Source organism: Hyalella azteca, unplaced genomic scaffold (genome assembly GCF_000764305.2).
Source record: "Hyalella azteca isolate HAZT.00-mixed unplaced genomic scaffold, Hazt_2.0.2 contig7030, whole genome shotgun sequence".
In the NCBI taxonomy this organism is placed as follows: domain Eukaryota; kingdom Metazoa; phylum Arthropoda; class Malacostraca; order Amphipoda; family Hyalellidae; genus Hyalella; species Hyalella azteca.
Genome location: NW_025937166.1, coordinates 158,288 through 184,246, shown reverse-complemented (window position 1 = coordinate 184,246; position 25,959 = coordinate 158,288). Strand labels below are relative to the sequence as shown.

General features: G+C 39.8%; 1 protein-coding gene across 1 annotated transcript; it reads left to right on the top strand.

The window, feature by feature from the left end:
* The first annotated feature begins 10,433 nt into the window (after positions 1-10,433).
* LOC108682804 lies at positions 10,434-25,675 on the top strand. Its single transcript, XM_018172044.1, has 8 exons — positions 10,434-10,727; positions 13,082-13,192; positions 13,881-13,960; positions 21,668-21,714; positions 22,041-22,101; positions 22,558-22,604; positions 22,934-23,390; positions 23,794-25,675. Exons 1-8 carry the CDS (start codon positions 10,434-10,436, stop codon positions 24,296-24,298), a joined length of 1,602 nt encoding a protein of 533 aa, XP_018027533.1. The 3' UTR covers positions 24,299-25,675.
* Positions 25,676-25,959: the final 284 nt, after the last annotated feature.

Below are 25,959 nucleotides of genomic sequence, written 5' to 3'. Positions count from 1 at the left end.
GTGAATGTTGTCCATGGTCGCACGTAGAGAACCTGCTGTGAATAACGTTGCCGATTGTCACACTAAGAAAGCCGGAGATAAAATTTATCGCCTTTTGCGTCCCATACGAAAAGGCATCTTAAATTTGATGCTACAATCAGTATTTGTTGAGCTAGTTTACTATTGACATGCTGGTTGTTGGCGCAATTAGTTACCGTGTTATGGAAGCTTATGGAAGCGCTATTGCAGCTAAATGGTTATATATCGTATTTATATAACCATATAACCAGCTATATGGTTACTTTTTGTTATATGGGTATATGTAACCATATAACCAGCTATATGGTTACTTTTTGGTTATGATCACTGTTCTAAATGCCGCAAAATATCTGTTGCTTCTGCTACTGCACTTGCCGTCGTTTCTGTTTCGTCGGCGGTAAATTCAGCGATTGCTGCCTTAAAACCGAAATCGCTACGGAGGCGAATGTTATTAGACTACGGTAAATGCTTCCAAAAATTTTTGTTCGTTGCTGTCGTTATTGCTGCTGCGAAAAATAACGTTGCCTTTGCTGCTGCAAGTTTCGCTGGCGCGTTTGCTGCTGTTAATGCCGTTGCTGCTTCTGTTAATGCCGCGTTCTTCGCCATGACTCTCCTGACGGTGGAGAAGAGGCGCTCGTACTGCGCCGTGACGTTTTTGCTGCTGCAAATGTTGTTTTTTTTCTGCTGCAAGTGCCGTTTTTGGTGTTTCAAATGACGTTTTTGCTGCTGCAAATGCTTTTTTCTGCTGCAAATGCCGCTTTTTCTGCTGCAAATGCCGTTTTTGCTGCTTTAAATGCCGTTCGTGCAACAGCAAGTGCTGTTCTTGCTGCTGCAAATGCCGTTACCAATGCAAATGCCGTTGACGATGCCAATACCGTTCTTGCTGCTGCAAATGCCGCTGACGATACAAATGCCGTTCTTGCTGCTGCAAAGGCCGTTGTCAATGCAAATGCCGTTGACGATGCAAATACCGTTTTTGCTGCTGCCAATGCCGTTTCTGGCACTACGGTTGCTGCTGTTCAGAGTACCCAGAACGCAATGTTGGTGTTCCAGGAACTTTGGTCTCTCTTCCTAAAGGGATTTTTTCAAGTCTTCGGTAGCTGTCAGTCGCGGCGAGCGTGCCAAGTCTCGAGAGGCTCTTATATTATGGGACAGTTTCCTGAGATTCCCTGCAATGCTGCTGCTAAACTGTTCTTCTGCCGTGAACGGCGCAGAATGCGTCTCCGAAATTTAACTGGGTAGGCCAGCCGCCTGCTATTTTTCCGACCTGAATATTGTGTCATCACTCAAGAACTGCGCTGCCGTGTGCGGCACTCTGTACTTTTTTCTGGCGTCTTTTGCGTAGGTTTTGCGTCTCGCTGCAACTATGAAGAACTCTACTAACCGTATGTAATGCAAGGAATCATTGGAATAACTTATTTAGATTTAGTATCGTGTGCTAACCAGTATATTTATAATAGTAAGGATTATACGCGCTTACCTCGTAAATTCGACTTGACGCATTGCCATGGTTAAATTTTTGCACACTTTAATACCTCTTCCATGGAAGATGTTCCACTTATTTTACAGCAACTACAAGCAATTTACCCTGAATTTTTTTGTGCTTCTCTGATGCTCGCAATATACCGTGATGTAAGTCGGTATGCATGTCGGTTTGTCGCCCACAATCAACTCCGCTGTAACGATGCAGTTGGCGTTAGCACCAGTTATGGGGTTGATGACACCCACTGCATTGATGCGTGTTGTGCACGGGATGCGGCGAGTCCTCCTTCCTCAATTCCTTCCTTCTTGACCGGTCTCTGGCATGCTTATCATACAAGGCTTTTACCTGCACCGGGTCTCTGACACCTGCTATACCTGCAGTGCCCCTCCTCGCACTTTACCTTGTTAGAGGGACTCAGTAAGGCGTACCTTATTAATCGTGCCATGCTGGTACCGCTGTGCCAACATTGGTACGCGATCTGTACCAAGTTAGCTTATCATGCTATCGGTTACGTACGATTGGTGCTTAAAAAAACAATTAATTTTTTTACTGCGCAAGGATATTTCCGTCTTGATTATTTTAAAGAAAGAAGAAATATCAGCTTCCTATAAAAAGTTGAATACTTTTTTAAATGCTTTATTGGTGCTGATTCAGTCCAATATTCTTACGTTACAGTTTTCTTTTTGAATATCGAATATCACCCAAAAATTCGACGCATTGTCGAAGATTTGTTCACTTGAGATCGCGCAATTTTTTGCGTCTGATGCATTGCGGCTTAGCTGAAGCACTCCCTTGCGCTTTCGATTATGTTTCATTCTTCCGACTGCAGAACTTTTAAATTTCTTGATTTACTTTATAAAATGTTTGATGACCAACTAGACACTTTTTTGGTCAATTTTGTCGTAGTCATATTTTTTTTAACGCAGTTGTGGTTAAATTTGTACAATACGGACGCATGCATTCTGTACCACTTCAAGAGGCATGAGGCGCTATTCACGTAAAATTATGTCTCAGCAGCATAATTAAGACGTTGTTTCACGACTTCGTCGGCGTACAGCATCTATATTCTGCCTGTCTAACTGCAGGCAGGGCAACCGTGTTTGGCGTGTGAGTGCCGTATTTTGAAGGTGTGTGCCTTCATCTAGAAAGCGAGTGCTATGACTGCTATCTTATAGTTAACGTCGGACGGCAAAGAAGCGCCAAATATTAACGACAACCATCAACGCTAAGTAACACTTGGGCACATCCTTTGCTGCCCGACTTGGTTCAAGGATATCCCTGGATTATGCAAGGATATCCTTGGATCGTGCAAGGATATCCCCGCCCTTATCACTGGTCAGCCACCGGTACGTATTTTTACTTGCATCTTCGTTATGGGTGAAAAATATTATTTATTGCAGCGGAGTCCTCGGTGTGTTCAAAGAAACTGGGCACAAATTTTATGCCAGTTTAAAAATTCAACCAAACGCTACACTTATAATTCTACATTTACATGACATATCCTTAGCTGAAGCTTCTCGGATTACGACTCGAAAACTTGGAACTATTACACTACCCGTATGAGAAGAACTTATTCAAATGCCCATATTTTGTCCAGTGCAAGGCTTTCGAGCGCACTCAATTTGCATGCATCGTGCCTATACAGCAATGGAGAGGTACAAGCAGCGTAAACTGTGACGCAGTGTCCAAGCTCTCCTGAGTATGATCCGCCCAAATGATCTTTCATATCAAAAGAACCTGTCATGTCTGTGATCTGCTTTTTTTCTACTAAGTTAAACAACTGAATGAACATCCTCCGAGGCCGGTGATTCCATAATTTTTGCCAAGGGTTGTAATAATTTCGACGGTTTCGTTTAAACTAAATCATATGGATGGTGGAAGAAACCTTTTTATCCGTTATCTTGAGTTCAAGAATATTAGATTGTTTTTGGCGCATTATGGACAAAAAACGGCGCTACCGTACTGTGCTCGTCATGTCCGTCTCTCCGTCCGTGACTTAATATTTTCGTCGACGAGAAAATGCACTCTATCACTCACTGCAGTGGCTACTGAGTTATATATTTTCTTTTCACGTACGTACATTCCTGTTAATAGGCTTTTCGATGCAAATAGCATTATAGGAGGCCTATGTATCCGTTTAAAATGGGTTGATGAATTTTTCTTATAATTATGGTCTATGACAGCTAATAAGAATTTTTTATTGCAGTTTTTATATAGGCCAGTCTCACATTATTCCTAAACTAATTTCTGGTATCAGTTATAGAACATCAAACGTGTTCTAGTTCATCACATTAGACCGAAGCGAGAATGTAAAGTAATTTTTAATTTTTTCCAGAGATATAATCAGCGTGGAGCGAACTTTTCTGTACGGGAACTCACCAACTACTGCGCTGACCTCGGCTACGTCGTCGACCTCACCAACACCTCCAGATATTACAACCCTCAGGTCAGCTGCACGTTATAAGGCTTTACTATTACTAGAATAATTACTAAAAAATACTGTGTTTATTGCCCACTGTTATTGATGTTTATTTGTTGCGACTTGAGGTGCATAAATCATTGTTTTATGTAAATGTTCCCGTCAGTTCACTAATATCAAGCGACAAAAGCGGAGGAGTTGATTTTGCAGGTGCAACTTTTTGAGCAAAAGATTTGATCTTCCAAGAGAAATTATCGTGCAAAAGAGATTTAATCTAAAAAGGTAGTTAATCTTGCAAGGCCGTTAAACCTACATGAAAGTTTATCGTTAAATTTCCACATCAGCTTCGCTGCCGAGAACGTATAACACAATATATCGTGATAATATCTCGCTGTTTATTGCATCGAATGTGTACCTCTGATCTGAACATTTTTGATTTATTGAAATAAATTGTTATTCGTGGGCCAGGACTTGCTAGATCAAAACATCGAGTACTGCAAGATCTACACGGAAGGCCAACGCGTGCCGAGCCGGAGCGTCGTCAGGCAGTGAGTTGCTCTTCAAATATAAATTCAGAAATAATAAATCGGACTTTATTTTTATATAGAGTTTCATCAGTTTTTCAAGTTTTCTAAAAACTACCTTTTCAATTACACTTAGGCGTCGAATAATGATTCTGGATAAAAAAGAAACGATCGCAGTTCTGAGATAAAAATCCATATATTCTAACGTTTCGTGTTTGATGTAGACTGCTGTGGATAGGTTTGGATCAAACCTACTGACAAGGGTATCTACTCCAGTTTCCAATCGTGTTCACCTTTAAACTATAAAAAGTCGGTCGTGAAAACCCTTTTCAATAGGGCATTGAAATATTCATCCGACTGGCCATCGTTTCATTCGGAAATTCAGAAAATTAAACAAGTTTTTGCTAACTGTAACTATCCCCAAGCCAAAGTGGAACGAACCGTTAATAACACCCTCGCAAAGTATCATTCAACTAATAGCGACGACTTACTTAACCTTAACCTTAACCATAACCTTAACCATAACCGCAACCATAACCTTAACCATAACCATAACCTTAACCTTAACCATAACCTTAACATTAACCTTAACCTTAACCTTAACCTTAACCATAACCTTAACCATAACCGTAACCATAACCTTAACCATAACCTTAACCATAACCTTAACCTTATCCATAACCTTAACCTTAACCATAACCTTAATCTTAACCATAACCATAACCATAACCTTAACCATAACCTTAACCATAACCATAACCATTATTTTGTAGAATTTACCAACCTTTCGACTTTCAACAAGACCAGAAATTACTGCGTAATATTGTAAAAGATCATGTCAAGTCCACAGATGATCACAAATCAGTCTCGGTAACTGGATTCTACAGACCAATTAAACTTTCATCTGCATTTTCTACATGACCCCGGAAAACCAGATCCACAAGGGCTCGTGTTGTGTATCGTTTCGTGTGCCCTATTGATGGCTGTAATGCCTCATATCTCGGATACACCACTTGTACTTTGGAACGAAGAAGTAAACAGCACCGTTATAGTAGCAGCAGTATCCACAAGCACTTCATAGAAGACCACAACAGCCCTGTTCCCAACAACATATATGACTGCTTCTCTGTCATTCATTCTTTTTCTGAAGTATTAGACCTTAGCGGAGGCAATAGCTATTAGACAAAATAATCCGTACATCAATGTAAAATACCAAGATGTCAAATTTCCTTAATTTGTATAGATAAAATCTGATCTGATATTTTAGTTTACTGTATTTTTATCTGAATTTCTATTCTTTCCAGATATTCATCTTATTCACTCTGATGATGGCTAAAGTGTAGATAGCCGAAACGTTAGAATATATGGATTTTTATCTCAGAACTGCGATCGTTTCTTTTTTATCCAGAATCATTATGCGACGCCTATGAGTAATTGAAAAGGAAGCTTTTTAAAAAACTCGAAAAACTGTTGAAACTCTGTATAAATATAAATTCATTGTATACTTAATATTTAAAATTTGTTATTTTTGAAATTTGCGGTACAATTTCGAAGGCTTCTTCATTAAAATCTTCATGAGCAGGCCGTGAGTCGTTTACCTCATAATTAATCATTTTTGTTCTTTTTGAAATTATTCGGTACAATTACGAATGTTCTTCTCTTAGCAATCGTCTTATTCAGGCAGTTAGTTGCCTCTCATAATGGAATAACACCATGAATAATATATCAATGGATTATTTTAAATGTAAAATGCCCCAAATATGTTGAGATAAAAACATATATCGGGCTATATCTCTAATCCCCTAATCATAATTATTAATCTAATCTAATTCACTTTAATCTTACATTATTACCAGATTACGATAATCTTCTACTTTATTTGCACGTTAATATTCCCCTTGATAGTTGTGTTTAACAAGCTGACGTTTATTTTCATTTATTAAAGTCACCGCTCGTCTGCAACTTCCATTTCTCACTACCTCAGCTGAGTTGAAGTTATCATAAAACTTCCAGAAATAATCGATACGAATAATACTCTTAAGCTTTTTTATATGTTATTATTTCACTTTTATTTTTAAATTTTTAACTTCTCACTGGGAAGCGAAATATTGCATATTCTTATTTAATTTAAATACAATACCTTTGAGTCAGCATTGAAGCTTGAAATTCCAACGTAAACGGGAAGCTGACCTTCCATCTCATGATGGTGGAGGTCAAGGTTTACCCCACGGGAAGTCACGCTTAATAGGCAGCGTCTTTAAATTTATCCTCAACGTCTTTTGTTAAGCAAATAATGTACATATAATCAGAGGCCGAGTGATGGTGCCTTATTCCACAGCTGCGTGAGACACCTCACACAGCTGCGTGAAACACCTCACACAGCTGCGTGAAACACCTCACACAGCTGCGTGAGACACCTCACACAGCTGCTCACCGAAACCGTCCAGCATTACTTATTAGGAATGTTTTAGCGGGAATAGGGACTAGGTCAAGCATCTGTCATTAAAAAACCTGTGCGTTAATACGTTAATACCATTAATTCTTCACGAGGAAAATTTTAGCGGTTACAGGAATTCGACCAAGCATTACTCAGTAGGAACAATTGAGCTGTAATACGGAAACCATCGAGGACTCCTCATTGGAAACCTGTTAGCGGTAATACGGCTGCTATCATTCATTATTAATCAAGTGAACCTATATGCGCGAAGACGAATGCAATGAAACGGGAATCGTTCAAAACCGATGTGCAAATAAGTAAAAAAAATTTTTGTAACCTTAGACTGTTATAATTATATATTCGATAAAAACTGAACATTATAAAACCTTATGTTATCACGACTTTGGAACATGGTCATGCCATACACGGCCAGTTAACGTCAGTTTGGAGAACAATAGGTATTTCAGTTTCATATTTTAGTTTAAACTCAGGGACTTCAAGTTACAGAGAGATTAATTATAGCCACACACTTTCACAATCTTCATAGCAATGACAATAAATATTTGTGTTCATGTAGATAGCTTGTCTATTTCTTATCGCTCAGGTATTCGGTTATTGTTTACGTTCTGTTCTACTGGGAAAATAAGACGACGTTACATAACATTTACAATGACCTCTTCTTAAAGCTGTACGATTTCTTTTACTTTAAAAGCTTTAGAGCTGTACGATAAAGCTTTTCTCTTTTCACTAGTACGTGTTCTTGCGTTCTTCTTGTGCGTCTAGGCTTACGCTGAAATTGTTTGGCATGATACCGCATTTAATTTCTATTACGAATGCTAAAAGAAAGTTGATGTTTGTATGTTATCGTGCCTGGCTGTTGCTGCTGCCCTCTACTGTCTCATTGAAAGGATCACTCAGAAAAATATGTGAAACTTTTTACTAATAGCGATTCACTTTTTGCCAGTTTGTATGCCATCCTGATACAGTTTGGCTGGGCAGAAAAACGTATTAGTGCTAGATTCATTCTCTGACTGTGCTGTGGATATTAAAGTGTCGTTGCTTGGACAATATTACCCATTTTTTTTTGTTGCAATGGTGAGCGTGGGAGGCCTTTTTTTAGAAAAAAAAATAAAAAGATAACCCATTTGTTTATCTGAGTGAACTCCAGGTCCCTCTTTACAACGCCCGCTTCACGGCGACCGCTCCTTCTCATCACAGCCTTCATAAAGCTTACCAATTCAAAAGTAATTTTCTTACCTGAATATAATCTCATCGTCTTATTTTTACTGTGGTAGCCATGCTTTGACATTTTTTGAAGCTTTACTGCCCTATTAATTCCACGTTACGATATGAGCGGCTTGCGAGAAAAAATTGACACGTATTTTTTTATACAAGGCCCGGAAAGATTAAAGAAGCGTTTTTGAGTACACTTGTTTGGAATTATGCATTTTACATTATAATTCTTCGTTGTTTTTTTTTTGTAAATCTTTAAGTATAAAACTAGTGTTGAGTCTCACGTTTCTTGATACGGCTTATGAAAGTCATACTAGGCCACCTGCTAGGTCATTCATGCTCGTCAATGTCTCACTAACTCATTGCTTATTCAGCTCCGTACGCCGCGATGATCGTAAAGTGAAGGCAATCGCCTCGTTACTGCCTTTACTTTCATAAAAATCACTATAGCAATTTACACGCCTCGTGAGGCCGACACAACACCGGCCCACACCGTAGTGCTGCTGTCCGTCCGTCTTGTATATTTTTTACGATATTCTTATGTAGTTTTTTACGGTATTCTTCTGGGAGAGCGTGCCGTGATATCGCAACAAATTATGGCCAGTCCCGCGTAATGCGGCGTTTTAATTCTTCTAACCCGGCCAGCGCTCGCAATTTGTTAGATGAGAAATCATCTCATTTGCATGCCTGGATGCGCGGCGACGATCTTCTGACTCAAGCGGGCGTCATTTGATAAGATAACTTGCCTTCTATTTACTTGAATACTTGTGTTAAAAAGGACACAAGTACATTTAATTGCTCTGTATTTGGGTAGTACTGAGTGAAGAGAAAGTTCATCTTCTTGCGTTAATTTATTGACCACTTGTAGGTCCATCACAAAAATCGAATTTAAGTGACGAGATACAATTATATGCAATAGTTAATCAGGTATTGCCGCGTGCATTGTTCTATAGTATACTGTAAAACCTGTGATATTTTCCACATCGATTCATTTCCATCATCTATGAAGTGTAGCATGACTTTGCTCGAAGCTTTTAGGGTTAACTTCAACGGTAACTTGGCTATTCGTGAGTCATTGGTAGAGTCCTTGTATGTTGGGTGCTTCGAAGCATGTGCTTCATGCCAATAGTTATTCATTCTGCCACGTTGGAACGCAACCACATTTTATGCTTGATCGTGTTTGACGGACTACCACGTCTGGTTTGTTAATGTTTTCTCGTAACAGTAACTAAAGTAATTTGAAGCAGGACTGGGAATTATGAACGAATTATTATCTTGCTGTGCGATATTTACCCACACTGCAACTCTAGGTATTCATATGAAGGCTTGTTTACTTACCCACTAGACATCGAACGTTTAAATAACGTTAATTAAACGTCGTTTCAACGTTATTCCAACGTTATGCGCCTAACAGGAAGGATGCGCATGAACGCTGTGTAAGATGCGAGCGACAGCGACACCTCAGCACCCAAGTCTGGACAGTGTGTTTGCTGCACGCCCCGTAGCGCAAGCACGATAAGTTTACTAGCGCGCCGCTATATTGGACCTTTGGCGTCGCGGGATGTCCTTTATCTTGTATATCTTGATGGGACCATCCATGCCCGCAGCGCATCATCGATCTCTGATGAATTAAGAGCCGCTCTCTGGTCCTTTTCTTGGATCCTAGTCCAGCTTCACCGATTGTCATTTCTTCGGGTTTTGCAGTGTTTATCTATAGATGTTTAAAAACGAGTATAGCGTCACCGCTTGTCATTTCTTTGGGGTTTGTAGTGCTTTCCTTCAAGTCTTATGTACGAGTGAAGCGTTACCGCTTTTTTGTGTTTCGGAATTTTTTGTACAAATTTTTGTACAATCGTATTGTTTGCATAAAAATATCGAGAGAAAATGTGTAAAATTGAAGCGGTTTTGTGTACTTCATTTCGTTCTAGCCTTTTATTAAGCAAACGCAGCTGAATTCATCAGTTGTCCGGGATCAATCAAATTTCTCATCTGTAAACATTCGCGTGGAAATATATCCTGGTATCTTGTGCGACGCAATTTTGCTTTATACATAAATGCAATGGGTGAGAGAAAACCGGAATACAACAGTACCTCACGTACATTTTGCTGAATTCAGGGTAATTTTACGCCTCACCCTAAGTAAACACGAATTAATTCTCGAAACATTATTTTTCCTTTAATTTCCATGCGCTAATTGTTTGTTTTTGGTTGGTGTTTAGAGACGTGGCGGCGAAGCTATTGGTACAGCGTGAGTTTGTGACCACATCTCATTATCACTCTAGGGGACACTCGTGCCGCGATTTCCTTTACTGACGCGACATGCGACCTCTGCCTCATTGTCCTTACCTCATGAATCCTACCTTATTGTCCTTAACTTCAGTCAACGTGACTTGTCCTTACCTTCAGTCAGCGCGACTTGTCCTTACCTTCAGTCAACGCGATTTGTCCTTACCTTCAGTCAACGCGACTTGTCCTTACCTTCAGTCAACGCGACTTGTCCTTACCTTCAGTCAACGCGACTTTTCCTTACCTTCAGTCAACGCGACTTGTCCTTACCTTCAGTCAACGCGACTTGTCCTTACCTTCAGTCAACGCGACTTGTCCTTACCTTCAGTCAACGCGAATTGTCCTTACCTTCAGTCAACGCGACTTTGCGAAGGAATACTGAATTTATTCATAATTAGTTTTCATTAATTAAGATAACTTCGTTTTCAGTAATACCGTTTTCATTTCTAATGGGAGGATTTATTAATACATTATTTTTTAAAGGAGCTTTTGGGATGCTGGAATTTTTACGGTTATTTTTTTCGAGACCGGTTAACTCCTTATCATTGACCCTCAAAGAATCGGATACTTTGCCGAGCAAATATTAAGTTTTAAGCAAAGTACAAATGATACTTACCGGAGAAACGCGTATCCATCCAACGTAGTCATCAGAATTTTTTAATACACAGATAGTGTTCATGCCCTTATTGCTTAGGATATTCCACTACACTGATTTTTAGTCCGACTTGGAGTTTTCTATGGTATTTTACTAAACGTATTCTTCGTCTCTGCCCGGTCGCTTGGGATAGTTCGACACACGAGTGGCAAAATTCATCTCTGCCACGACTCAGAACCGGGTTTGTAGGATATCTCCTCGGAATGTGTAGCCTAGTATCGAGTCCGTGTATCTTTCTTCATAGTATTCGTATCCTCTTTTAATATTCATTCTTAAACTCTAAAACCTGAATGTGGATTTCTACTGCCAGAGGTCAAAACGCCAAGTCCTTTAAAGTTCTAATTGAAATATCGGAATACGAATCATTTGATGTACCGCAGTCCCAGTTTCTAACGTGATGTCCTCTTGTTAATAGTTCATTGCTCGTGATGACTGGTCTATTAAAGCTAATTATTCACAAATTTATCCTAAATAGATTTTAAAATAATTCTGAAACTCCGGCAGGTCAATCTTGCCAAGAATTTATTGTTAAGTCTATCTTGTTATGTCCCCTGTTATATACGAATTATTATGTGACAATCCCGGCACAATACAGCCTACATCGGGCCTACACCAGAAGCATAGCTTAATTAATGATCTACATATGGTAGCTGTCGCGGGAGCACTGCAGCTGTTGTTTGTTACGCGCATCGTGTTGTTGTTCGTAAGGAGCGCGATTGCTGTTTACGGTTGTACGTCGTGTGATCGTAGCACTGATACCGCACCACGTGCTCCTGTGTACAGCTGACCAATGCTGCTCTATGTAATCAATGCTTAGACTAATCTACTTGGTTCTGATTAAAATTGGTCAAATTATGGCGTGGAATCATTCAGAACGAACTGAGTGACTCGAATTTATAAAAATATTTGATTTTCGCTTTTATATAACAAAGCGTTAAGAGCACTGCCTGGAAAAATCTATGGAGTGTCGGGCAATTAATGGGTGTTTCTTTGTACGATTTATTTACTGAGACATTATAGTTAGTGTCTCTTTCCTTGAAGTTTATTCACTTGAACTTGCTGAATGTTGTCTCCTCAAAGAAATGCTCTGAAAAGCGCGGATATTCAATCTGCGTGTGTGAGATCAAAGCGCTTATCTCTTCATTGCATTCCGTGTGGTTGGAGTGAGTGGCCATAAGCGTCTCTTTTTAAGCACCCGAACAAGGCTACTCTCGCTACTCACATCAGATAACTCGCTTCAACTGGAGTAGTAAAAGCCTCTGAGCCTCCTCCGTGCGACACAACGATGACCTCTCTATTATGCACGCTCTCGAAACACTAACTGCTTATGGGCCTGACTTGGGGAGAGTCTGCTCTTGTCGTTTCGTGGTGGACCTTGTCGTTCACTACCGTAATTTTTTATTTTTGTTCCGTTCACATGAGTATTTTTTTTGTGTCGAAGTTATTGTGGGCAACGATGGTTGGCTTTTAAGCATGAGCCTATTATAGGTAGCGACTTTTTAGGTGTCGTGGACCGCCGGGGTTTCATCCTTGGTGGGTTTGTGGGCAAATTGTGTCGGGAATTGTTTACTTGACTTTAGTGAATAGACATTGGGAGTGCTCCGTGCTCAGGCTGGGACACGGTATCGCCATTATTTTATGGTACATTCATTCATTTCATTTAAATGATAATTTCGACGGTTTCACGTCTATAAAAACTAAATCGTATAGATGGTGGAAGAAACCTTTTTAATTGTTCTCTTGAGTTTGAGAATATTAGATTGTTTTTCTTTTCCACGGATATTCCTGTTAATAGGCTTTTCGATGCGAATGGCTTGCTGGTATATGCATCCGTTAAAAAATGGGTTAATGAATTCATCTTATAATTGGAGCCTGTGACGGCTATTAAGAATTCTTTTCATTGCAGTTTTCTCACATTATCCCTAACTAATTTCTGGTATCAGTAATATAACATCAAACGTGTTCTAGTTTATTCATTGCATTAGACTGAAGCAAGAATTTAAAGCCATTTTTACTTCTTTTCCAGAAATATAATCAGCATGGAGCGAACTTCTCCGTACGAGAACTCACCGACTACTGCGCTGACCTGGGCTACGTTGTCGACCTCACCAACACCTCCAAATATTACAACCCTCAGGTCTGTTGCACGTTATAAACCCTTAATATTTAGTACTAGAAAAAATTAACAATAATTACTAAGATTTTCTGTGTTTATTGCCCGCTGTTATTGATGTTTATTTGTTGTGACTTAATGTGCATAAATCCTTGTTTTATGTAAATGTTCTCGTCACTTCACTAATATCGAGCGACGAAAATGGAAGAGTTGTTCTTACAAGGGATATTATCGTGCAAAAAAAAAAAGAGATTTTATCTTGAAAGATAGTTAATCTTGCAAGGCTGTTAAACTTACGAGAGAGTTTATCGTTTAAATTTCAACATCAGTTTCCCTGCCTAGAACGTATAACTTAATATCTTGTGATAATATCTCGCCGATTATTACATCGATTGTGTACCTCTGAACTGAACATTTTTTATTTATTATTAATTGTTATTCGTGGACCAGGACTTGCTCGATCTAAACGGTATAACATGATATCTTGTGAGAATATCTCGCTGATTATCACTTGGGATGTGTACCTCTGAACTGAACATTTTTGATTGATTAAAGTGTATTGTTATTCGTGTACCAGGACTTGCTCGATCTAAACATCTAAACGGTATAACATGATATCTTATGAGAATATCTGGCTGGTTATCACATGGGATGTGTACCTCTGAACTGAACATTTTTGATTGATTAAAGTGTATTGTTATTCGTGTACCAGGACTTGCTCGATCTGAACATCGGGTACCGCAAGATCTACACGGAAGGCCACGTCGTGCCGAGCCAGAGCGTCGTCAGGCAGTGAGTTGCTCTTACAATATAAATTCATTGTATACTTAATTTTATAATTTCTTGTTCTTTTTGAAATTATTCGGTACGATTCCGAAGGTTTTTTCATGATAATCATCTTAATCAGGCCGTGAGTCGTTTCTTGAATATAAGTGCGCTGCTTACCTCATAATTAAGAATTTTTGTTCTTTTAGAAATTATTATGCACAATTATGAATGTTCTTCTTTTAACGATCGTCTTATTCAGGCAGTGAGTTTCCTCTTATATTGGAATAATACCATGAATAATATTTCAATGAATTATTTGAAATGTAAAATGCCCCAAATATGTTGAGATAAAAATAAATATCGGGTTATATCTGTAATCACCTAATCTTAATTATTAATCTATTCTAAATTATTCTAATCTTAAATTATTAAAAGATTACGTAAAACATCTACTTTATTTGCGCGTTAGTATTCCCCTTGATAAATGTTTTTAACGAGCTGACGTTTATTTTCAATTATTAAAGTCACCTCTCGTCTACAACTTCTATTTCTCACTACCTGATCTGCATTGAAGTTATCATTTATTATTTAAAGATATTATTGATATAAATAATACTTCTAAGTTTATTATTATTATTATTTCACTTGTATTTTTAATGTTATAAGTTTTTATTTAATTTAAACACAACACCTATGAGTCAGCATTGAAGTCTGAAATTCCAACGTAAACGGGAAGCTGACCTTCCGTCTCATGATGGTGGAGGTCAAGGTTTACCCCACGGGAAGTCACGCTTAGGCAGCGTCTTTAAATTTATTCTCAACGTCTTTTGTTAAGCAAATAATGTACATATAATCAGAGGCCGAGTGATGGTGCCTTATTCCACAGCTGCGTGAGACACCTCAGCGACGCGTGTTCACCTCACTCAGTAAAGAATACGAACAAATTTGAAATTAATTTTTGACTATTCGTACTTAAAAAATTGGCTTAGAGTGCACCGCCAATAATCGTAATAGTTAAATATTAGTTGATGATAATAAAAGATGATGACTCTAGTATGTGATAATTGAAATACAGAGCAGTCGAATGTTAGAAGACCCATTGAAGTCGTAAAAAGAACTGTTTTAATTCTCGTTAAATAGTGATAATTAATTGAAATTTAGGTTTGTGCAATGTATGCAAATTAGCCCGTTGAAAAATCTCAGTTAATAAATAGAGTTACAAAAATCATAACTCGTCGCGAGATGAAGAAGTTGTAAAAAGTATGTTTTCTATAACTCTTGTCGATTAATGGCAAAAATAGCTGGTTTAGTCAAGATTGAAGATCTTACTTTTTGGGTACATTTAGGAAGAATTCTATAGACATTGCAGGTCGTGTCTAGGCGCGTCGCTTGCATGGCAGGATTTCTTCCACTAGCTACTCACTTCGAAACTTTTATTTGAACTGTTGGGCAAATTGAAGGGGATTTTGTGAATGCCTGAGAAAACTGGTAAATTGACAGAAATTTTGCGACTGATTGAGGAAATCGAAAAAGGACGAATCAATCTACAGGACGAATTGTATAAGAATTGGTTTCGTTTACTGAAACGACTTCAAGTCAAAAAACTAATTTACTAAGACAAAAATTATTAATGTTAATTAATATTAATTAATTAATGCGAGTTGTGAGCTCTACGTGGTTTGTAATTTTTTTTAATGTATATTCTATTCGAGTTTTTTATATTTTACTGTAAAAGCTTAATAATTTCTTCATTGTATTCCAGCTGTTGCACCTAGTCACACTGAAATAATTTTATTATTCATAAGAACACGGACGTACCTTAGCTCCAAGTTAAACGCGAAGTTACACCATCATGTCACCACCTTACGACGGCTGCATTTATTCCGCGTTGCTCAATAAAACACGAAGAACTCTCTGACCGTCCGTCCACTTCATTAGCATATCTTGGCGAATAAATAAAATGGCGAGTGGTATTTAAATAATTACGTTGTATAGGCTTCTCGACTAGTTTGCTTGCAAACTTACCAACGCAACATCGTATCGTCTGATTATTTTATCATTTATTCCTGCATTTGTTGCATGGAATTATCGAGTTTTCGGCGCCTGCTGTCGCGTTGATGTCACGACAAGACGCGGGCGCAGGTTTAGCGAGCTGGTTGATGTATGTACTGTTTTATCTTTGCTTGTTTACTAAAAAATAGAAAACGTATTCTGGGCATTAATTTTTAAGATGTCACCGCCTCACCGGACAGAAATGTTTTGTAGGAAATAAAATTTATGTTTGGTTTAGTTTAAATGGTATTTTGTTGTGAGGAATTCAAATTAATGAAGAATTTAGGAACAATATTAATACTAAATTCATTAGCAATCGTTGCCTGAAAGCTTGGTATTCTGGCAGACTAGAGATTCTTATTTTTGTATAATGAGGGAAACAGCCCTGCGTGGAATACGTGCAAGGACCGGTCCTGCGTGGAGAGGATGCGGGGACCGGTCCTGCGTGGAGAGGATGGGGGACCGGTCCTGCGTGGAGAGGATGTGTGGACCGGTCCTGCGTGGAGAGGATGCGGGGACCAGTCTTGCGTGGAGAGGATGCGGGGACCGGTCCTGCGTGGAGAGGATGCGGACCCGGTCCTGCGTGGACCGGTTCTGCGTGTAAAGGATGCCGGGACCGGTCCTGCGTGGAGAGGATGCGTGGACCGGTCCTGCGTGTAAAGGATGCGGGGAAGGAAAAAGGACGTCCGGAACAAATGGTCCCCCGCAAACCGGTATGTCAAGCGCTCGTTGTGATCATCCGCCACAATGCTGGTTGCTGCAGCCTTCAGTTCGCAAATATGCCCAGGACTCCTAGCCAGGCCGCCTACACTACGACCTCACATGGAGAACATGTCGTGAATGTTGTTCATTGCTGCACATGAAGAACATGCCTTTGATGTTGGAATGTTGTCGTCCATTGCCGTACATGGAGAACCTGTCGTGAATGTTGTCCATTGCTACACATGGAGAACATGTCGTGAATGTTGTCCATTGCTGCACATGGAGAACATGTCGTGAATGTTGTCCATTGCTGCACACGGAGAACATGTCGTGAATGTTGTCCATTGCTGCACATGGAGAATATGTCGTGAATGTTGTCCATTGCTGCTCATGGAGAACATGTCGTGAATGTTGTTCATTGCCGCACATGGAGAACATGCCGTGAATGTTGTTCATTGCTGCATTGAGAACATGCCGTGAATGTTGTCCATTGCCACATATGGAGAACATGCCGTGAATGTTGTTCATTGCTGCTCATGGAGAACAATGTCGTGAGTGTTGTTCATTGCCGCACATGGAGAACATGCCGTGAATGTTGTCCATTGCTGCACATGGAGAACATGTCGTAAATGTTGTCCATTGCTGCTCATGGAGAACATGTCGTGAATGTTGTTCATTGCCGCACATGGAGAACATGCCGTGAATGTTGTTCATTGCCGCACATGGAGAACATGCCGTGAATGTTGTCCATTGCCTCACATGGAGAACATGCCGTGAATGTTGTCCATTGCCGCACATGGAGAACATGCCGTGAATGTTGTCCATTGCCGCACATGGAAAACATGTCGTGAATGTTGTTCATTGCCGCACATGGAGAACATGCCGTGAATGTTGTTCATTGCCGCACATGGAGAACATGCCGTGAATGTTGTCCATTGCCGCACATGGAGAACCTGCCGAATCCAGAAAATATAAGGCATCTTAAATGTTATGCTACAATCAGTATCTGTTAAGTTAGTAGGTATGCTATTGCCATGCTGGATGTTGACGCTATTACTTGCAGTGTTATGGAAGCTCTATTGCCACAATAGAATTTTCTGTTCTAATCGCTGTTCTATTGTAGATCTGCAATATCTACTGTTGCTTCTGCTATGGCACATTTCGTCGTTTCTGTTCCGTCGGTACTGCTATTGCTGCATTAAAATCAACGTGGCTACTGTGGAAAATGTTATTAGACTACGGGAAATGCTTCAATTTTTTTCGTTTCTGTCGTTATTGCTGCTGCGACAAATAACGTTGCCTTTGCTGCTGCAAATTCCGCTGGTGCGTTTACTGATGTTAATGCCGTTGCTGCTGTTATGGCAAATGCCGCTGCTGCTGTGAATGCCGCTGCTGCTGTGAATGCCGTAGCTGCTGTGAATGCCGTTGCTGCTGTGAATGCCGTAGCTGCTGTGAATGCCGTTGATGCAAATGCCGACGTCGTTGCTGCTGCCAATGCTGTTTCTAGCACTACGGTTGCTGCTGTTCAGAGTACCCAGAACGCAATGTTGGTGTTCCAGGAACTTTGGACTCTCTTCTTAAAGGGATTTTTTTCCATGTCTTCGGTAGCTGTCAGTCGCGGCGAGCGTGCCAAGTCTCGAGAGGCTCTTAGGCCAGCCGCCTGCTATTTTTCCGACCTTGTGTCATCACTCAAGAACTGCGCTGCCTGTGCGGCACTCCGCACTTTTTTCTGGCGTCTTCTGTGTAGGTTTTGCGTCTCGCTGCAACTATGAAGTATTGTACTGACCGTATGTAATGCAAGGAATCATTTGTATAACTTTTTTTATTATCACGTGCTAACCAGTATATTTTTAATAATGATTATACGCCCTTACCTCATGAATTTGACGTGAGGCACTGCCATAGTTAAATTCGTACACTGTAATACCTCTTCCATGGAACATGTTCCACTTATTTTACCGCAACAACAAGCAATTTACCATGATTTTTTTTGTGTGTTTTCTGGCGCTCGCAATTTACCGTGGTGTGAAGTCGGCATGCATGTCCGTTTGTCGCCCACAATCAACTCCGCTGTCGGCGATGCAGTTGACGTTAGCACCGGTTTTGGGGTTGAGGACACCCACTGCATTGATGCGTGTTGTGCACGGGATGCAGCGAGTCTTCCTTCCTCTATTCCTTCCTTCCTGACCGGTCTCTGGCATGCTTATCTTATATGGCTCTTACCTGCACCAGGTCTCTGACACCTGCTATACCTGCAGTGCCCCTCCTCGCACCTTACCTTGTAAGAGAGCCTCAGTAAGGCGTACCTTGTTAATCGTGCCATGCTGGTACCGCTGTGCCAATGTTGGTACGTGAGCTGTATCAAATTAGCTCATCATCGCGCAGCTTATCATATCATCGGTTACGTGCGATCGTTGCTTAAAAAATAATTAATTTTTTCTTGTTTTTTTTTACCGCACAAAGATGCTCCCGTCTGGATTTTTTTCCAAGATAAAAGAACTATCAGCTTTCTATGAAAAGTTGAATACTTTTTTAAATGCTTTATTGGTGCTGATTTATTCGAATTTTCTTACGTTACAGTTTTATTTTTGAATATCGAATATCGTGGAAAAATTCGTCGCAGTTTCGAAGATTTGCCCACAAAAGATCACGCAATTTATTGCGTCTGATGCATTGCGGCTCAGCAAAGGAACTTCCTTGCGCCCTCGATTAGGTTTCGCTCCTTCGGCTGCGGAACTTGAAATTTTCTTGATTTACTTTATAAGATGTTTGATATTAAATTCTTAATGACCTACTAGACACGATTGTGGTCAATTTTGTCGTAGTCATATTTTTTTAACGCAGTTGTGGATAAATTTGTACAATACGAACGCATGCGTCCTATACGAATCTCGAACTACCACTTCAAGAGAAGGCGTGAGGCGCCATTCACGTAAAATGATGTCTTGGGAGCACAAGATGTGATTTCACGACTTGTAAGCGTCGGCGTACGCATCTAACTGCAGGCAGGGCAACCGGGTTTGGCATGTGAGTGCCGTATTTTGAAGGTGTGTGCCATCATCTAGAAATCGAGTGCCATCTTTGGTTAACGCCGGGCGGCAAAGAAGCGCCAGACGACGCCCATCAACGCTAAGTAAGACTTGGGCACATCCTTTGCTGCCCGACTTGGTTCAAGGATATCCCTGGATTATGCAAGGATATCCTTGGATCGTGCAAGGATATTCCCGCCCTTATCACTGGTCTGCAACCGGTACGTTAATTTGATTTCATCTTTGTTAATGGTGAAAAGATATTATTTATATCAGCGGAATTATTGGTGTGTTAAAAAACACCACTACGCAGAATTTTTATTTCTCGCCAGTTTAAAATGCAACTGAATTCTACACTTATAATTTAACATTTGCATGACGTATCTTTAGCTGAAGCTTCTCAGATTACGACTCGAAAACTTGGAACTATTACAATACCCGAATGGGAAGAACTTATTCCAATGCCCATATTTTGTTCAGTGCAGGACTTTCCAGCTAGCTCAATTTGCATGTATCGTGCCTACAGCAATGGGGAGGTACAAGGAGCGTAAAATGTGGCGCAGTGTCCAAGCTGTCCTCGGTTAACTGAGTATTTCCTTAAGGAAGTCCGCCCAAATGATCGTTCATATCAAAAGAACCTGGGATTTATAGCGTTGGGTTGAAGCTGGCGCTCGAAAAAGACTCGAGGATTTATGGCGTCGCGTCCAAATAGACGGATATTTAAATGCCGGTAGAGGTTTATCAGAGGAGTGTCTAGATGTTGGGTTCACGAATAATGGACATGTATTTATTACGATGAAGTCCTAGATGGCACAGGAAATGCCACACTGGGTTGCCACCTGTCTAGAGGAAACGTTGAGGGTAACTCCCATGTTACGAACGGCGCCTAAGTTTGACCGGAGCGCCGTATAAGGAAGAAAGGTCGTGTAATCTTGCCAAACTTGGACCTGTGGCTTAAAAAAGTCAAGTCTTATTCGCTTTTTTCCAATTGTTGACAACCGGTAATCAGCCTGCCAAATTTTCATGATGAACGTGACCTAACAAGTAAATTGCTTGTTGCACAATCGCTTTTCTCGTAATCATTAACACTTTATTTCTGTTGTAACTACCTTATTTTTACCATGTTTATTATGGCAAGGCAACATTAGAAATAGAACCAAGATTGGTTAAGAAATGTTATTTTAGAGTCGTTTGCGTTATTTTTGTTCCGGGCGTCCACTAAATGAATCAAAAAGACAAGACATTAAAAAACGATGAGGGCTTTAAATTTTTCCGTTTTCTTCTAATAAATTAATTTTTCTACCCACTTTCTATCCCTCTTCGCAACTACTGCTCCGGGTAATGTGAACAACATAACCAATCATTTAGGGGGAGAACATCATAACGCACATTACGACCCAACTTACCCTCACGTGATGTTATACCAACATACGTATATAGAAAAATAATACTACAATATAACTGTCCCTTCTTGTGATGAAATTCTGACGTAATCGTGCTTAAATTTCACAGCCTACTTTAATTCGTTTAATTTCGTGCTTTGATAATTCCATTTGGCATTTGGGGCATAGGCATGGCAGACTCCGCTTATTGTGTGGTCCATACTTTTTGTAAAACATTAATCTGTTTGAAGTTACGAGCCTTGCCCTGCGGTTCTGTGTGACTGGCGTTGCTCTCAAGTACAAGTTTCGCCCAAAAACACAGCTGTGTTTTGTGTGCTATCTGCAGCCAATATACAATGTCGTTCAACCTGTGGGTCCAGTACATAGAAAAATATCTACAGGCGAAGCATCACGATGTGGAGACGCCACCCGCAGAAATGTGTGAAAGTTTCTACGTCGATAAATTAAATTCATATTATGCTTTATTCTTCCATTAATAATATATTGCTTCTAGCAATAAAATTTTAATATTTATTTATTTAAAGCGTTTTTATTGTTTTTTCCAGGTTCATCGACTCTGTGAATGATTTCTTCGAGCGCAATCCAGATAACGGTATGTGATCTTTACTAACTCCTAAGTCCTTCTTCTTGTCTTATTAAATTGTCTAGCTCGGAATAATTGCAACATCAACACCTACTCATATGAATTCGTCACTACGTAATTCGTTTCGATTGCATAAACTTGAAAAATATTAATCGCTCTGTCAGACTAAACAAAGGTTGAGAGAAATTGAAATGTCCAAAAACTCCAGGTTTCGTATAACAGGATAGTTTCATTATTTTATTTCACTTATACCACGACATTTGTGATCTTTATTTCTAATGTTGAAGAAGATTCACTAGGTTGTTTCTTAATGCGAGTAACTTTGTTTTGTGCAGACAAACTGGTAGGAGTTCACTGCACTCATGGCGTCAATAGAACGGGCTACCTCGTATGCAGGTAAATTAATTTAAATTTTATTATGTTATGCAATATACAGAAGTTATGAAATATCATTCCATTATTACATTTATTATTTATTACAGTTTTCCCTTTCGTGTTATTTATAGTACTATATACATTTATAATAGAATGATTGTTGACAATGAGCGTCTCGGTGTGCTAAAATCCTGTTGGAAGCTATTGGACGAATGCGAAGCGCAACTGTTTAATTTCATTGGTGTACTTGAAAATATGAACTCAGTCACTGTAACATTCGGGCCTGACATTAAAATTCCTTACTAATATTTTATACCTACGCAAACTGTTGAGAAAAATGAATGTGTGCCTTATACCTGGAATTATTTTTTGAGCAGTCTTTGTAAATAGCTGTGAAACATGAATGACCGACGATCATGGTATTAATAAGCATTAAGAATGGTTACGAAGTAATCATATTATTTTGTTATTCAACAGATACATGATCCAGGTCATGGACATGGCACCTGATCAGGCCATTGCAGGTAATTTTTAGTCATAATATTTCATAATATTTTAATCAAATGGTGTTATAATTTTTCCTTTTTGACGTTTAATTTCCATCGAAAAGTTTCTAAATTTCTATTAAATTGCACTGAAATGAATTGTGGCATTTAGATATTTGATATAATTAAAGATCTTTCGACACGTGTTTGCACTCTATAGATGTAGATATTCATCGTGAGAGTGAAGTCTTATGTATTGGCAATGAAGTCATTATTATCAGTATTTAATTACAAGTATAGTTTCGTGCACACGTGTAACAACCTAGTTTAACACCCCTTAAATTTCAAGCATTCCTATTGGTCCGCAGATTTCGATAGTGCGCGTGGCCACGTTCAGGAACGTAAGAACTACACTGATAACTTACGTAAAGCTTTGTGGATCAACGAAGACCCCAGCTCTTACAAGATCGTTCTGAACCGCACGAACGGCCAAGGTGGCTGGAAAAACGGAGTGTGGATTAAAAATCTACAACCAAGTGAGACACCAAATTACGAAATACCTCTCACCTCGAAATCTCACACTCCGAATTCTCGGCGCTCGAGTTACGACGGTTACAATTCGCGCGCGGATCGCGATAATGATTGGCGACGACCGCGAAATTCATATAACGACGATGCAAACGCAACTCCGTCACCGATGAACGGACGTTCCTCGAGGAGATGGACCCCGCGTGCCCGTGACGACGCTGAAGCTTGGCACGTCACCCCCAACAACTCGTCTCGTACGTCGGACGAGGAAGATACCACACCTCGTGGTAAAAAAAGGTTGCGTTAAACTACCGATTTCGTTTTGGTTTTATTATTGAGCGCCCTTTTGGCATGTGGGTTTTTCCCTTGGATTCGTTGACTATTGTTTCCGTTGTGTCTAATTCATGCATGCGTGTTGACATTTACCTGAAATTGATTGCATGCAAAGATTTCGTTCATAATTATTAGATTATAATTTTTTATTTTCTGAGATCAGTGTGCTTGTGAATTTCCTATTCTGATGTAGCCTCGTTAAACAACATTATCATGTAATATTTCAACAAAATTACGCGCGTTTTTGAACAATTTGTAAATTAAAACACGCATTTTGCACGTATATTCCGTAAGTGCTGTTCAGTATTTCTATCAAATGTATTCGATGCCGGTAATCACACCCACCCAATACCTTGGTCTCCTTCAGGCATTTGGAACGCAGCGAGAGCGTGTCGTCTCGCCGGGGGCCCTGGATGCCCCCCTGCGACCCCGACACCGCAGAGCCTCCTCGTCTGCGGTTCAAGCGCGCCCCTAGCGACACCCGCTACGCCAGCGCCAGCCAGCAGCGCTACGACCCTTACTTCTACCAGCAGCGCGAGGGCGGCGGACCAACCCGAACTGAACGACCGATTCCGTCGCCTCGGGACGGACGACGTCGTGTCAAGCAGTACGCCGGTCCCCGAAAATATGAAAGTCCAAGAGAAAATAATGAAGACAAAAGCTTGTTAGGTTTAGAGAATCATGAGCCTTTAACTTTCCCCGATGATCGTCCGCCTCGCAGAGGGTTCCTAGGGAGCAGTGCGGGAGTAGGGAGTCGCGGTCACGGTCGGGATCCTAGAAGTCCCGGGGTTTCAGATGATGTTTTTAGTCCAGAAAACACGCCTCGTGGCGGTAGCAAGCGCAAAAAAGCGGCCAGATATGAACCTTATTAGAGGCGAACTTGGATTTAGTATTGGTCTTGTGATTTTACGCATCTTGTTGAAACAATTTAGGTAGAATTAGATCGGACAAGCTGTGAATTCCGAACAGGAAATTATTGTCAATGACGAGCATAATGAGAAGGAGAATTTTTTTTTCTGAGGCCTTGGCGAGAACGAATTAACTTTGTTCACTTCTGTTGATTAATTGATTACCTTCGTTGGGAGAAATCGCCATTGTCCACCAAAATGCCTGAGGTACTCAGGTCTATGTTATTCTGTGATTTCTTGTGTAAACTTTCATGATTACACAAAGTGGCTTCCAACGACGAGAATTCTTATGGTTCTATACTTTTATCTCGATTTCCATGTCTACAGATAGGTACTTTGGCCTTTATTTCCATGGTTATTGGTACTGGATCAACTTCAGGGCTGGATCGCCAGATATTATTAGCCTGACATCTACCTTTAATGATGTTGTTTTCCTATCAATTGTGGATTGCATACTTTTTTATCAATTGTGGATAAATTGCGCAATAATTTAAATGACACGTATTTAATTTTTTAGCACTGGTTATTCATGTTTCTTCAAACATACGACGACTCTATCGTTGCGACATGTCTAGATGAACCTGCACTTGAGTCGCCAGCAGCTTTGGTAGCTTTTTATTTGTCTTAACTGCAGCTTCCGTAGCAGATTGATTTCTTTAGGAGTTCTTCTCTAGGGTTTATTAAGGGGTATTTACTTAAGAAAAGGGTTTTGTAGGGTATTATTCTTAGAGAATGAAATCCGTACTTTGTTTATTCACAGTTTATGTGAATGTGATTCTTATCATGGCGTTATAAGCATGTACGTAATTTCTTATTTTAATCCTTAATTTTGTTATTTCAAGTAACATGTGCATTAGTCTTCAAAGACTTTTATGTAAGTTTTCCTGTTGAACTTCATGTCTTCCGTTTGACCTTCATGCTTCTATTCATGTAACCTTGTATAATCATTCTGTTCATAACCTTGTATAATCATTCTGTTCATACCCGTATATAATCATTCTGTTTATAACCGTATATAAGCTTCCATGTTTTCAGTGCGCTATTAACTCCGTACTAGAAGAATTTATCGGTCTGGCCATATTATCCAAGTTTTGACCCACTTTCAAACCCACAGCACGAGCAGGGAGCTTACGTAGCACTGATACGCTCATTTGCTGGGCCAAACTGGGTCAGGATAACTCACGCGATGGCGAAAAGTTCATCGCTATTTGGACAAATGACCTTTTATTTCTTCCAGTGCTTATATTTAATCGTCAATATATGCTCATTGGGTGCCTTTGTTGCCAACAATACGATGCTGTGATGCTATAATCTTCTTCTGAATTAAACATGACCCATCAACGAAACTTTTTATTACTCCTATGCTGTACTCGTCGTTCTTTGGTTCCAATGAGTAAGTTGTACTTAAGTGCGAGTAAAATGGTTAACTTAGAGTTAACCTTGGTTAAAGTTACTTGGTTAAATTTAAGTGCGAGTAAAATGTACATGGGTTAATGAGATGTTTATCTCTTAGCTGTACTCGCTCAGTGCATTACGATCTTTTAATTCTTTAGAGATGCGTTCACTTTGTTCCACGCAATTAAATAATACATGGTTAAAATTATACCCTCAAAGGTTAATTAGAG